General features: G+C 36.2%; 1 protein-coding gene and 1 long non-coding RNA gene across 15 annotated transcripts in view; one reads left to right on the top strand and one right to left on the bottom strand.

The window, feature by feature from the left end:
* Window positions 1-12,495, top strand: part of LOC139143511 (kalirin-like) — a 344,734-nt gene extending 332,239 nt beyond the window's left edge. For 12 of the 14 annotated variants that reach the window (XM_070713906.1, XM_070713901.1, XM_070713905.1 and 9 more), the window contains 14 exons: window positions 826-900; window positions 2,914-3,037; window positions 5,409-5,436; window positions 6,122-6,406; window positions 6,858-6,998; window positions 7,446-7,616; window positions 7,923-8,004; window positions 8,459-8,659; window positions 8,951-9,089; window positions 9,496-9,671; window positions 10,127-10,153; window positions 10,434-10,586; window positions 10,964-11,099; window positions 11,662-11,860. In XM_070713906.1, coding sequence (XP_070570007.1) covers window positions 826-900; window positions 2,914-3,037; window positions 5,409-5,436; window positions 6,122-6,406; window positions 6,858-6,998; window positions 7,446-7,616; window positions 7,923-8,004; window positions 8,459-8,659; window positions 8,951-9,089; window positions 9,496-9,671; window positions 10,127-10,153; window positions 10,434-10,586; window positions 10,964-11,099; window positions 11,662-11,727 — 1,804 coding nt within the window. In that variant the 3' untranslated portion in view covers window positions 11,728-11,860. Of the gene's footprint in view, window positions 1-825; window positions 901-2,913; window positions 3,038-5,408; window positions 5,437-6,121; window positions 6,407-6,857; window positions 6,999-7,445; window positions 7,617-7,922; window positions 8,005-8,458; window positions 8,660-8,950; window positions 9,090-9,495; window positions 9,672-10,126; window positions 10,154-10,433; window positions 10,587-10,963; window positions 11,100-11,661 lie in introns of all 14 variants that reach the window. The other 2 variants (XM_070713903.1, XM_070713902.1) reach the window with 2 other exon arrangements.
* Window positions 12,496-12,802: 307 nt separating this feature from the next.
* On the bottom strand, window positions 12,803-13,379 carry LOC139143514 (uncharacterized). The gene is made up of 2 exons (XR_011554606.1): window positions 13,288-13,379; window positions 12,803-12,949 (listed from the first exon to the last, which is right to left on the bottom strand). It is a non-coding gene; the product is annotated as an uncharacterized lncRNA (long non-coding RNA).
* Between the last annotated feature and the right edge of the window lie 2,177 nt (window positions 13,380-15,556).

The raw sequence follows: 15,556 nt of genomic DNA, 5'->3' as shown, positions 1-15,556 counted from the left end.
CTTAGAATGTAGTCGTCGACAAATTAATTCTAGTTCAAGAGTGATTTCAGAATTTTCAGCAATTTCACAGAATATTAAGACCAGCAAAAGAAAGCTAGCTAAAGTTTTGAGCATATCGTCAGTTTCCAGTTGAGTATTACGTCAACACTTGGTTTTGTGAAATGACAATACGACTTTAGCTGTCTGAACAGTGGAAAACGATGGGAAAATTACATTGCACTATACAGGGTGCAGGACCGTGATAATTAGGAATGTTATATGCAATTACTTCACTGAAAGAGTATTTGGTCTTTAAAAAGAAATTACCCAACATGCACCGTGATACTCTGCTGTGTGTACGCATTGCGCTGTTTGAGTTTGCACGGACTAATAGCAACCAAATGGCTTCCAGCACAAAGCTTGGCATGTCATCTATGCAACCAAAATCATATTGCATACATATAGCTGTGTGTGGCCGACTAGGCTCTGTGGTATAGGTATGGTAGTTGCTGTGTTCTGGTCATTTGATATGGATTCCTTCTGGTCTATGGCTTTGATTAAGAAATATTCTGTAACTCAAAATGTTAGAATATCAGTTTTATCGGTTGATCGATCAGTCCTCTACTGGCCAAGATATTTAGTTCTATCAACTTTTTCTTATTATTTAGTATGTCGAGAGCTAGCATGACACTTTTGGTGAATGGTTTCTCATTGGTTCAGTGGTTACAATAGACTTAATTCTCTGTTTGTTTGTTGTTTTTTTGTGGTGACTTTTTGATGCGGTGAAAACATTTCCCTTATTTTTCCATGACGTTACATATCCCGATCTCTACATATTCCCTACAGCAGGCTGACTCCATGCTGCATGCTTTTTGATGCTCTGACTTTGCCAGTACCACCAGCAAAAGTTCTGCTGAAAAAGTTAGCTAAGAGAGTGTTATTTTATATCTGAACTTCCAAAGAAAAATTACCATGTCCTCTAACAAATAGCAGTGACGCTCTTTCCCACTGGAAAAAATCACACTGGCAACAGAGCATAACAATAATGAGTTTTGTTTTCAGATTATAAATTTCTTCAGTTAATGTGAAAATGACTCATCTGCATCAGGCGTGTTTGTTTCATAATCATTTATCAAAGTGAAATATATCTCCTGCCCTGTTTGTTATGGTCGTTTAATGCAAATTTCACTCTCTGTAATCATTTCATTGCTTTTGCCAGACATTTTCAGATCTTTCACACCTATTTGTGACAAAAGCACAGTGGGTGTTCTAACCAAGTCTATGATTGACTTCATCACAAATCAGTGATGTGTGATTAAATTCTGTCACACATTCTCACAGTGACGTCAAAATCCTACTGATGATGTCACAAGCTTGAAATCTATTAGCACCCCTTTACCACGTTGAGAATTCAGTGCCTATAAATACAGAAAATTGACCTACTTATGCCGGTTGCCAGTTTGTTCATTTCAGTGTTGTTCCACTGAAACTGGTCCTGTTGTCCATGTCGAAAGCTATAATAAAAAAACTTTCTGACGTCCATTGGTGCAGACATGAGCCACTGATCAGACACTCCTATTATAGCCTATGTACTTTCACAATGTCACACTAAACCAGAAATTTTAAAATTTCTGCATTTAATGGATTCTGTTTGAAAAAAAAAAATGCAAGCATAGAAAGAATTTTCGCTTTTGATTGTAGATTTTTGCCCTTGCTCTCAGTAATTTTTGTGACCATTCATCTGCTGGTTCATTATTCTTTAAAAATGTAGAAAGTAAGCATGGCCTGCATACTAGAATTTCGACATCGACAAAGGATTGTTGGCTTTTTAAAAGAGATGTTACTGCTATTTGTAAGCTTCACATCAATGGTAGCACTCTGTTCACATCACTGGCCTTCACTTTGGAGATGGTATAGCGCCACCAGTGGTAAGATTCAAAGTCGGATCAAAGCAAAGAAAATGGTGTGATATATTGCAGGGTGGATTGTCAGTGGGTAAGGTTGACAGGTTAAGATAATGGTTTGCTGGATTTTTTTAGGTGTTTGATCGGTGAGAGAATATTTCAATGCAGTAAGATACATTTCTTCGGTAAAGTGGTGTTAACACGAAGTCATGATGGTTTTTTGTGGTGACTGAAGTGACAAATTGCTTGAATTTTGGACAGCACTGCAGAATAGTTATGGGCACAGGTGCACGGTGGATTGGTTTGTGGTTTCTTTATCTGTTTAGACTGTTACCAGTATAGTTACATGTGTGTGTATAGTGATGATATTGTGCCGTATTTTGTCTAACAAATACTGAACACTACAAATACTAAATACTGATATAAAAGGTAGAAAGATTATCAGGTATGTTGAACAAAAATCTAAAAGAACATCTGAAATATATCGAAGGAACTCAGACTATACTCCAGTCAGAGCATCTCGAAAACACAGATTTCAAAATGTAAAAGAACCTATTTTCCAAATTCCTTTCCCTGATATACTTTCAATGAGTACCATTTACACCTGCCAGTACCTATTCAATAATGTTGTGATCAAATGTCTCATCCAGAAGTTGAAGCCACTTGGAGGCTCTCTTTGCCAAGGATCTGACTTTGTAATTCACACAAGCACCTAGATTATGTATACACTGTCTGTTGTTGGATAAAAGTGTGTATAAATATGTGTTCGTAGAATGGTTTTTCATACCAGTATAGTTTTTCAGCTAAGCTTTTGAAAAAAAAAATACTCAGTCAAGCTAGGGAAAATTCACTCTTGTTCATCTCCAGTCAGTTCTCAGTGATCTGTAACTTATAACCAAAGTGATAGATCGAGTGTCAAAGCTAAAATATTGTCGGCCATATGGTTTATGAGCAACCAACTTGTACACTACAACTTAATTGCTCATTTCACATGTTTACATCAATTTGACACTCCCTTTTTCATTTTCAGGAAACCCAGGGCAAAAGGACTGAAGTTTCTCAGGGGACGGAAAGAAGGCAAGAGCATGGAAGATATTCTCGCTGACAAGAGGGGTTCAACTGATGACCTCTATGGGTCAAAGGTCACTGTCAGAGTAAGTCATATCACATATAATAAATCAGATGACACCAGAGTTGAGCGTTTTTTTCCGTTTCTACAATATTCATATTACAAAATTTAACCTAGGTACAGCATTTGCAAAAGTTCTCTGCCACAACATGATATTCTCGTGCGTTTCAGATTTCTCATGTTGAGAACAACTTTTCATTAAGTTTAATATTAAAGAGAGATATAAGTAATACAGTATTTCTAGGTACAACCTTAGTAATGATGAAATTTTGATGGAATAGTCTCCACTTATATGCAAATGTTGCTACTATAATTGACGACCAATTTTCTATTGATATTGATGTCGATAGTGTCAGGAAAGAGTTGCTTGCATTAGCACCAGCAAAGCTATAGGAAGTGATGGCATTCCCAATATGTTTTTGAGGGAATGTGCAAATGAACTTGCTATACCAATTACCATCTTATTCATAGGTCTATTAAAGAGGGGATTTTTCCTGATATCTGGAAACGTGCAAACATTATCCCTATTTTCAAATTAGGAAGTCGTTCAAAAGTTGAACATTACCGGCCAATTTCTATTTTACCAAGTCTGTCTAAAATCTTTGAAAAGATAGTTCACAGACAACTCTCACATCATGTTTCCAATTCCATATCTACTATCAGCATGGCTTTGTTTCAGGTAGATCTTGTATCACTAATTTATCTATTCTTATGAAAGATCTCCTCTTAGCAGTTAACAGCAAATCACAATGTGATATCATTTATACGATTTTGCTAAAGCATTCGATAGTATAAATCATAAACTTTTACTTCATAAGTTGACTTCTTTTGGTGTCCAGGGCACTTATCTGAAATGGTTTAATTCATATCTTGATAACAGGCTACACAGAGTGATTATAAAAATGCTTTTCTGAGTGGACTCCCGTCCTTTCGGGCGTTCCTCAGGGTTCTCACCTTGGTCCACTTTTATTTATTCTTTTCATAAATGACATCTCTGATAATCTTGTGTCGGATTCGTTACTTTTGCCGATGACATGAAGATTTATCGTATCATTGATTCGGATAATGACTCTTTATTGCTGCAATCTGATATGGATAGAATTGTCAGCTGGTCCGACACTTGGTTATTGAATCTTAATCCTACTAAATGTAAAGTTGTTACTGTTTCATTGAAAAGAAATGTTCATATTTTCCTTACAAACTCGACACTCATGCATTGAGTAGAGTCAGTAGCATGAGAGATCTCGGTGTTATTATTGACCAAAGATTAAATTTTGTGACCATGTAAATAACATGATTCAAGGTGCTAGAAAAGCTCTCGGTTTTATTATGAGGAATAGCCATTGTATAAACAGTGTGCACGTTTTAAAATTATTGTACTTTACCTTGGTAAGGTCTAAGCTTGAATATGCTTCTGTTATTTGGAACAGTATTAGTAAACACCAGTCTGATAGAATTGAAAGAGTACAGCATAAATTTTAACATTCTTCATAAAAGAATTACTGGTTTTTACAGTGATGACATTGACTCGTTGTGCAATATTACAATTTACAGTCATTAAAATCAAGGAGGACTATATTTGATTATATATTTTATACAAATGCATAAATGCAAAGTTTAATGTTAATGCTTTTGCTTCATTTTTTAGTCTTCATGTACCAAGGTTTTCAACTCGGCGTACTACTTTGTTTCATGTGCCATTTGGTAGAGTTAATTGTGTTCGTGACTCTCTTTTAGTAGAATTCCGAGACAATTTAATTTGCTTTTAAACGAATACAATTACATTGATCCTTTTTCTGTAAATTTAAATGGTTTTAAAAATGTTTTAAAACATTGTTTTCTCAGTATTTGTTAAAGTTTGTTCGTCTTGTCTTCATGATTTAACTCCGTATCTGTATTTTTACTAACAGTCTTCCATAAATGGCCTCGGCTGTGGAAGTCATTATTAATAAAAAAAAAAAAAAAAAAAATCTACTGATAACAACTCATTTACTAAAGAAGAAAATCTATTAATCAAGAATTACGCACTGTATACCTGAACCCATTGCTTTCAGTAATTTACATTATGATGACATCACTTAGTTCATTTAATTAATGAATTAATGAATTAATTAATTGATTAATTAATTAGTCAATATGCCAATCACTGACTCATTACCCATTGTTAAGAAATACATTCAAAATTAATAAAAAAGACAAGTTTTTTCTCATTAATAATGACATAAGAAATCAAAATATTATCATATTATTGGAAAGACAATGAAATATATTTCTGAATACTGTGAGTTAAGTGCATTCAGCACTTTTGCTGTGCATCTATCATACATATAGATTCTCACAATAATTTTTGTTGACTAATTTTGTATTTATCTCTTCTCTATTATATTTCCCTGCAGCTTCTTAACCCAAATTTTACTTATGAAGGTGAGTTCTTTGTTTTTTTTATTTGTGCACCTTGCTTACAATGGCTGCTTGTAATTGCCAGACGCATGACGATCTGAAGAGAACAGATTTTGCAAAGTTTTACTTATAGCTGTACGTGTACTTTGATCGGTCAGTGGCTCTTGTGGCCATGCAAGAACATTTTACATATAGACACTGTATTGACAAGGTCTAATCACTGTAGTGCATTTTTGAATTTTGTAAGAAGAACATAAATTTTATGTAAAACAAAACACACAACTTATTTTTACCAAAGGCAATGGATTTATAATCACAGAAATGCTACAAAAGCCAAGAAATTTTCAGCTAAAAGGCAATGATCACAGAAAAAAAGAAACACAGGTTTTGGGTATGACTAAATTTGCTCCAAGTCTGTTGGCATATATAAATATCAAAACAGAATAAATTGAAGAAGTAAACTTCAGCAGGCTGTTGTGTAGATTATGGGGTGAACGCTTTGGCCCACACGCTTGTACTGTTTCAAAAATAATGACTTTTTGGCCAATTGCAGCTGAACATATCGAAACTTTATGAACACTAAAAAAATGGTACTTATACAGTGCTAGAGTGTAGTGTACCATCACAGATAGTTCTGCAACTCTCTCCGTTGGTATTGTCGATATAAGTAGTTTACATCTGTTCCTGTTTGTAAACTCTCTTTCCACAGCTGCACCTGAGTTCAGTGAGCCCCTGGCGGATGTATTCGTGAAAGAGGGCAACAACGTCACCCTGACGTGCAAAGTCTGTGGCAAGCCGCGACCGGCCATCAAGTGGCGCGCCCCGGACACCACTCTGCTTGAACCCAACCCGAGGATGAACATGACCTACACTGACCAAGGCCTGGCTAGCCTGGAGATCATTGGATGCTCCTGGAAAGACATGGGGGAGTACACCTGCACAGCAACCAATGATATGGGAATTGCTGCCAGCGCTGGCATGGTTACCGTACAAGGTAATCGGCATATAATGTCATCTTACGAAGACACATACAGTGCAGAATGATTTGAATTGAAATAAAATTCTGTAGTGCCAATGTGATCTTCTCCATGATGGCTGTATCGGGTTACAGAAGTAAAGATTTATATGATTTCAGTGTAGTTTCCATGATATCTGAACACTGAGGGCGCTGTTCTCTTAGGCTTCAGACTTTGGTGTTCACATTGTATGATTTACATTATAATTCACATTATATGATAAAAAAATCCTTACACTTTTGATAAGATATATGAAACAATACAAATCTTGACATTAAAATTGTGACAGACAACAATGTTCTGTAAAGCCATCTCTGTTGTCAATATACTTCATCTTTGACCTCTGAAAAAAGTTACGCTCTCAGGATGAACTTTTAACTGTATCATTTTCCCAGCATTATTTAGTAAAACTTCATTTTGTTTAACTAGGTAAGCCTGGGCCTCCAGGAAGACCTAAAGTACACGAAAAACCTGGTGGATGTGTTCTAGTCCAATGGGAACCTCCGTACCATACTGGAAATTGTACAGTCACGGCTTATACCATAGAATTTATGGAACAAGCAGCAACAGGTAAGTCAAAGTCATGGCACCAGCAATGGCATAATGAATTGAATGCTGTCATTCTCAACTGTAAACATTTTGACCATCTTTCAGCATAATTTTGATTCAAGTAAAGTTGCTTTTTGGAGTTTCAATGGCCTATGTGTATGAGAAAATGGATATCTCTGTTGCCTGGTTATAACTACTTAAATGTTATGCTACATTTGCTGTCCTTTCTCAATTTCTCCTTACTAGGCATAATAAGTTTCACATTCACAAGACTTCTCATATGAAGATTATATGTATCATACAGTACCCTGCTAACCCCAGTTTCCTGTGAACAGGTCCACAATCACCATTGATAACAATGGGTTTGCGTCAAACCATGGTGGTGAAAAGTTTAAAAAAACAAAGGGTCAATGTCTCCAAACCTTTGTGGTTCCCATAATCTGTGAATTGTCTTTTTTTATTTTTCAGGCAAGGGACCCAGCAAGTGGCAGCTAGCCGTGGTAGCTGCCATTGATCTCCAGTTCATGATGGAAGACCTCAATCCAGGATTTGCCTACCGCTTCCGGATCAGTGCTCACAACGACATCGGCATCAGCCCTCCGAGTGATCCGTCGGAACTTATCACCATTTCAGAAGTCGGTAGGTAGTTTTCTGTCTGCATGTCCTCAACTCTCCAAACAATATACACACACAAAGTCTTGAGACTGATTCAATTTGATATATGTATAGTTTTTTTACGTTTCCTGAAAGAAAAGTTGATAAGACCATTAGTCTTATCAACATGAACCACACCAGTCACAAGATCAACAGTAAGAATTCCTAGATGTGCAAAATAATGAAAAATTAGCTTTTTCTGTCAAAATTATTACACATGTAATGAGGTTTTTGTTGTCACGACTATTTTGGTGTTATAATTCCCTTTTTCTTCCCGATTTATATTTGTAGATGGCTCTGGAGACCAACCACTACCGATACAATGGCAGAAAAATTTTGATTCCGTCTTCTCGGAGTTAGGAGAAATGGGGAGGTAAATAGTATGCTGCATGGATTGAAAATATGGTCACTTGCCTTTCAGATCTTTTGTGTGTTAATGTTATTTTTTACTGAAACTGTGATGATCAAAACCATGTTCTATTATACCGCCTGATACGCTGTTGTTAAATGCTACACTTTGTTATGCATGTACACACCAGACAACATTCACGATATATCAGTATATGTGTATGTAAACAAAAAAGACATGCTCATCTTGTACTATGCACATTTTAAAACCATTCATATGTTTATACCCATATACTATTCACTCTATCTTTTTGCAAACTAAAATTCTGTATCACATTACAAATATGAAAATTTTGGCAATGCAGTAGATTTATGATCTGGTGGTCAACAATTCAGATGAAATTAGTTTTTAGTTTCATTTAAATTTTGCTGATGACATCAATAACAGCTCTCTTACTGTTTCTCTCAAACTCTTTCAGGGGAAGATTTTCACTTGTAAAGAAATGCGTGCAGCTGACCACGGGCAGGGAGGTAGCCGCTAAATTCATCAGCAAGAAACTGATGAAGCAAGGCAAAGTCGAAACAGAGATCGCCGTTCTGAGAAGTCTACAGCATCCCCAGATTTGTGAATATTACGATGCCTTTGACACTGCACAAAATTTCATCATCATTTTGGAGCTGTAAGTTCAATCTTTTGAAAAATATATTCAATATTTTCAGTTAAACTGGCACCCCTGCGCCGTATGAAAAAGGATTATATTTGACTTTTGATAATGATCTGCTTGTCCTAACTAGGGTACACTTCTTAAAAATAAATGGACATATACCTCTTAAGATGGTGATAAATTCTAATATGGCTGTTTTGTGCTGTTCTTGTTCAATCCTTATTTTTTCTGCCTGAGAACTGAAAAAATTTGAAGACTAGTGAGTTACATGTTAAATCAAAGAGGTATGTCTTCCATATTTTTCAGGATTCCCAATGGAAGACTGTTCGATTATATCGTAAGCCGGCCTTTGTTCACGGAGTACATGGCTGTGGATTACCTGCAGCAGATCATACAGTCACTGCAGTACATTCACAATTGTAGGATTGCCAATCTTGACATCAAGGTTTGTAACAAAAAATATGTACATTTCATTTTACTCTATATACATGTACCAATATGCCATAGCAACTTACCAAAAGTATGCTTAATAGTTCAATTTGATGGCTGGAATTCCTAGGAAACATATTTTTACAGATTTGTCTCTTTTCAAATTCACACTGAAGAATCATCTGTAAGCAAGAGTAGAGAGGGGGATCCTGTCAGAGCAAATATAATTTTTAAGACATATTTCTAGACAAAGTCTGTGATTGGCCAAGTAGCCTTCTATGTAGATTATTCAACCAATTGCTGAATAGCTAACAAATCTAAGAGCTAGGGACCTGATCTGCATTTTACAAGTAGCCTTCGTTGAGAAACTTTCTACTGCATTCAATCTTCATCTGAGATAGAAATTGTGTTTTTTTTTACAGCCGGAGAATTTCATGATTGAAGCCAACAATGTCAGCTGTCGGGTCAAGCTTGTTGATTTTGGTGATGCCGTGCATATCACCAGTAAGTTGTACGTCCACAGTCTGGTCGGAAGTCCTGAATTCGCAGCTCCGGAACAAGTCAACGGACATCCGGTGTGCCTCAACACAGATATGTGGTAAGTGAGATGAGAGCAAATAATTACTTGTGGAAAGGAGGGTCATCGTTGTTTGGGGCAAGTAAGAAAGTTCCTAAAAGCTTAGCACTGAACACTACATGTACATCTTGCTGTTTGAAATGTTTTATTACATTTTCAGGCATAAATCATGATTTAATATTTTCAGCTTCTCATCTTCAATAGTGAAGTGTAATACAACGTCAAAGGATTGTTCTGCAAAATTATTTCTATGCTAACTTTTGAGGTTTTCAAAAATATGTGGAAATGTTACACAAAGTTAAACACACATGTATTTGCAAGTGTAATATGTTTCTGACTGGTAAAGTACATAATCAAAGTTCAAAGTTCGTTTATTGTGGTACGGGGCCTGTATAATCAGCACAAATATCGGAGAGTGTTACTCTAATATCACAAATTTTATTATAATATATTCTCTTTCTCTTTTTTCTCTTCAGGAGTCTTGGAGTTTTGACATATGTTATGTAAGTACTGCTTGTAGGTTGCTCCTAACATCATGCAATGAGATATTTTTCTGAACATTTTTTTCAAAGCGTTTGTTTCAAAGACCATAAAGGACAAAACAGATGATACTGTGTTTATTAAAGGAACAGAAGCACTTGAAATCCAAGACCATGACAGAATAGCTTACATATAGATTTCCTGTGTCAAAATGAAAGTTAGATACACAGAGACTTGGCTTTCAGATACATGGAGACTTGGCTTTCATGAATTAATTCCCCACATCCTATCTCCCCTTTCCAGGCTGAGCGGTGTTTCTCCGTTCCTTGATGAGAGTGTGGAAGAGACCTGTGTCAACATTGCCAAGATTGACTACAGCTTTCCTCAGGAATATTTCACCAACATCAGCCAGGAGGCCCGGAATTTCGTCTCTGCTTTGCTCAAAGAAGATCCCAGGTAAACTATGGAAATAGTAGTAGTTATGAACTTTGGGAAAGTGCTGTCCTTGGCTATTAACCAAACCTATCGATGGATTGGTTGCCTCAGAAATGAGGGTCAACCATACCCTGCAATTTTGATCCTGTTCTGCAGGGTGTTGGGTTATTTTGAAAGCAAAGTAGAGTGTTGAGATGCTTATTTCATATGAAATCTTGAAATCTAATATTTTTCTGCATGCACAACAGCCATTTCCATTTTGAAATAGTAAGTAATTACACCAAATTTGCTTTCCAGCTAAATCCTTTCAGTTTCAAGGTGCCCTACTACCTTAAAAGAAATTCTTAGTGTGGTATTACTAATGATTGAATAAAATCATATTTGTTTGTTTCCCGCAGTGAAAGGCTATCAGCTGCAAGCTGTCTTCAAAATCCATGGATACGGACAGCAAGCACAACATCAACAGATGTTGCCGGAACTTCCAGACTCGACACGGCCAGACTCAATGCCTTCATAGACAGAAGGAAAACACAGGTAAGATGGGATAACCATACCCCAGTATGTGGTAATTTTTCATCTGCAATGTTTTATTTTCTGCATACTCACTTTACACATAACTCTAGTCATGTGATCATGGAGCACTCTTGTCATGCATAGATTGTCAATCACCGTATATGTGTTTCACTAAATTCTATCTCCATTATTTATGGAAATGTGTAACTATCTCTTTTTTGGTGTAAGGAAAACGCAGTGTTTTAGTTTAGCATGTGTATAGGTAAGTTTACTGGGTTCCACCATGGTATATCAATGCAAAAGAGGACGTTAGAAATCCTTCATGTACCATGGATTGTCAACTAATGTACCCATGTTCCCGAACCTTAGCAAGAAATACCGAGCGTCACTCTAAAACAATGAAACATTTTTGATCTGAATGTTATGAAAACATCAATGAGAACAGTGTATTATAAATGCATCCAGTCAACTGAAATTAGGCTCTCACATTCTCATTCAAGTACATCATGTGTCATTGTCATGTCCCAGTCTAATCAATCAAATAGAAGCAAAATTCATCTTCTTTTTTGTTTTGTCTTCACAGAATGACATCCGTCCGATAAGTCCTATGAAGTCATTCTACTTGATTGGAATGCAGGCCAGGTTTTGAAATCTGCTTGCTGAATCTGAAGCTGAGGTCAGTGCTTGATTGCGCGAACACACAGGGTAATCTCCAGGTGCCTTGAGAAGCGTCATCTAGAACAACCGTGCTCTAGATTACATCGGCTGTTTGACTTTTTGCCATACTCACTGGCTGCAAGCAGCAATTTGCTGAACTTGTCTATTGCAAAGCGTGTGGGATGGAGAGTTGAATGATCGGCCAGCGGGAAACTGTATTGGATTTGAACCATGAAGGAGGGAAAATGGGGTTGGCTGCTGTCACGGAAGAGCAAATTGGATCTCAAAGGAAAGGTGCATAAGACCACCACAGCTGAGCTGATTTCCTATTCCTCAAAGCTGCTGATGCTTTCAACATGGAAAGCGACCAACATTGAAAACTAAGGAGAGGTGTTTGTTTGATTGAATTCTTCATCGTTTGGCCAAAACATGTGTTTTAGTGACAAACGGAACTTTTTCTGAATTCACCAGCGGTGTGAATTGAACTTGATCTTCAAAACATTGTTAACTTTCAGGAATGTGCCATAAGGTTAATAATAATTTCAAAAGGACGTTATTTTTCTCATAGACTAGCAATAAGTTATTAAGAATGAGTGTGTTTTGTCGTTTTTTTAACTTCGCTACAAGTCATAGGTCTGTGTGTGTGTGTCTATGTGAGAGGAATTTTTCACAAACTCTGATTCTAAATAATAACATTCAATGACCTTGCTTCTCAGCTCTATGGCAATCATCTATAAAATATTTCAGTCGGCAGAAATGGAAAAATGCCCAAATTTGACAAAATTTTCTTGATTTTATTCAATACCAAACATTCTCTTTTCATTCTGAACTGCAATAATCAAGTGTTCCTAATCGTAATCTTTTATTTTTCTTTGGCAAATTTTCAAATTGTTGTGGTCCGCTTTGTTTTGTTTGTTTTGTTTCCAGGGACAAAGTTGTCTTCAAGAGACTTTTCTCTAAGTTCATTATGTGTACTTCAAGTAACAATTCGCAATGTGCTGCCATTTCAGAAAAAAAAACAAAAAATTGGGAAAAAATTACATTAGTTAAATTTTGGCTGTTCTGTAGTGATGTTGTTCACTTACTACTCCTTGGCACAAATTTCAATGCTCCTTGATTTAACCTTTGACCTTTATGGCATTCCCTGACCTTTAGCCTTTTGAGCACAGTGCCTTATGTACTGTGTCGGAGGTACCATTACATGGTTATGTGTCCTGTGAACAATGTTCCCGCTAAGGCTTATTTGCGCGCCAATTGCGCAGTGTCTCCGACTGCTCTCGCAGTGAAATTTCATGTTTTGCGCAACTTTAGTCCCAATCATTTCGATCGGTAGTTTTGGAAACGATAACTCGGGGCGAAATGTGCGATCTCGGCGTAGATTTTCTTCCGCGTTTCGGGTTTAGCGCCCGTTGGTGGCGCAGTTGCCACCAACGTTCATTGTACGTTGTGACGTACCTCAGTAAATTAGCATATACATGAACGGACCAGCTGTGAGACATAATCCGACGTATTCAAGTTGCGCACCCTCTTGAAACCTCAGAGGGAACACTGCCTGTGAATGTGGCAGCCAGCTGTAAGAAATTTCTGGCACAGAATAATTACAAAACCTTTCAAATAATTTGCATACAATTTGCATACTATTTGCAGACTACACCTTTTGATTTCTCCATACACAGTAATCCTGTAATTATCCAAGGTCACAGGTCAATATATCTCAGTCTTCAATACACTCAGCAAGTCATGGCATCAAACTTAACGTAAAATATGAAAGAAATTTACTAATTGTAGGAAATATCTGAAGTCCATTTCTCTTTACCTTTTTGACTCCACCTAAGGGATGTTGAAAATACTGCCAGAATAGAGCCACAACCAAGGAAACAGATTTACACATGCTGATATTAGAATGAAACTCATTTGTGGAGGCTTTTTGTGACGAGATGTTGAAGCATGATTGACTATGTTTCATCTGTGATAGTACAACACCAACCAGTTTTCTGTGTTTGGATTCTCTTATCAGTGGATTTATACCACATGTAGGTCAAGTTCATAAAGAGAGACCTGTTTTCTCGTGAGCAGGAAGCAAATTCAAAGTCATGTCATCTATGTTGTTTGTTACTTTGAGAGCTACAAATATTGCTTTCCGGAGCATTGAGATAAGTTTCAGAACAAAAGGTGCAATTCTTAGTAAAGAGAGCATGAGTACAAATTTTAGTTCAGGAGATATGTTTTTGAACATCAACTGGGTGAAATTCATCATGTCCCATTATATAAAAAAAAAACAATCATATTTTTGGTTTTCACAGAAATCCATAGATTTCATGATTTTTATAATTAATGGGGATGCAGAGCGGTGAGTCATTTTCAACCCCCTTCTGAAGTTGCAATGCTTTAGATAGTTTAGTTAGTGTGCACATTCAAAATGGTCACCATATTCAGGCATTTTCTTCAAGTAGCTGTTTCCCAAGCCTATCCAAGTAAGACCTAAAAGAAATTGCATGGCTTTGATAATAACATAAATTCAATTAATTTTTGTGGACTTTGTGATCAGAGTTGAATATATAGCAAAATTTGTATTTTATGTTACCAGTTTTAAAAGTAATATTGAATGAAATGGTATGCCCAGAAACAGAACTGGGTGTACTTGGTGTGAAAAAAAAGTGCATGTGGAAAGATGGACAAATCACATAGTGTAAATGAATGAATCAGTGAACATTTTATTGCAATGCTCAATGAATAGCTTCCAGTGGATTATTGGGACGGGCAGTATTACAAAGACTTAAACTGTTTTCCTACCTATCAGGTGTACTTTGCATTTTTTCTGTATAAAACAGATTCTGACTGAATCTTAAAAAACATTTGCAATTTCGTTGGGGACTATCTCTCAAAATACAATTTTAAGTGCTGCAAATATGAACAAATGAAATATGAAGAGAGACTAAAAAAATCAAAACAAGTATTTTTTCTTAAATTTTCTTAGTGTTACTTTGTGGTGTACACTTTACTTGAAAATCTTATCTTAAAAAAATTTCCAGGCATTTTTGAAGATGATTTTTTTAGTCTGGCGTATTTACAGTGGGGAAGAAGCCACTAGTGCCTGAAAGTCAGAGCATGTCTGTTGGCTTTGAAGGGTATGTTTTCCATGAACAAATACTCTTTTTTTGCCAGTAATGAACTAAAGATTTATTGAAAATTTTATCAGACTTTCAAAGATTTCAGTCCTACTTCAATTTTTAGTTCTTTTATCCACTAGTCCAAATTACCTTTACCAGCTGTGAAGCCTCATGACAGGTTTATCACGATAACAATTTCCCTCCTGTATATTGAAGAGGAGTACACTACACCAATGCATGCGAAAAAAGAGTAAAAACAAAAGAAGCACAATTTACCGCCACTGGGGTTGCCCTTCACGTCAGCTGCCATTTTGTTTGCCCAGTTTGTTATTTAATTTGAAGACGAATAACTTTTGTGTAAATTATTTCCAAATTCTAGTAACATCAAATAAAAATTACAATCACCTAGTGAATTTTTTTCACTTTTGTAAATATTTTCATGAGTTTTCATCATGGTGTTAGAGAAAGAGCACGTAGTTTGGCAAAAAACTATGTCTTTTTGTTGACTTTCAAGTTGTTTATTGTGAATATTCTATTTCGTGTAATATTGATTTTCTCGTTAAGTAATGGTGTATACCATCAACTTTTATTATCGTCTAGAATAAACTTCAAAGAACTTTTTGACAGAAACAATAAACAGGGCTGTGCGTAGTCATTTGTCTGGCATGTTTGTGTGCCATCAGATGATGGAATGAGTTACATAATAAATCC

The sequence above is a fragment of the Ptychodera flava genome, chromosome 11 (assembly GCF_041260155.1).
Source record: "Ptychodera flava strain L36383 chromosome 11, AS_Pfla_20210202, whole genome shotgun sequence".
NCBI lineage: Eukaryota > Metazoa > Hemichordata > Enteropneusta > Ptychoderidae > Ptychodera > Ptychodera flava.
This window is presented reverse-complemented; position numbering and strand designations above follow the sequence as displayed.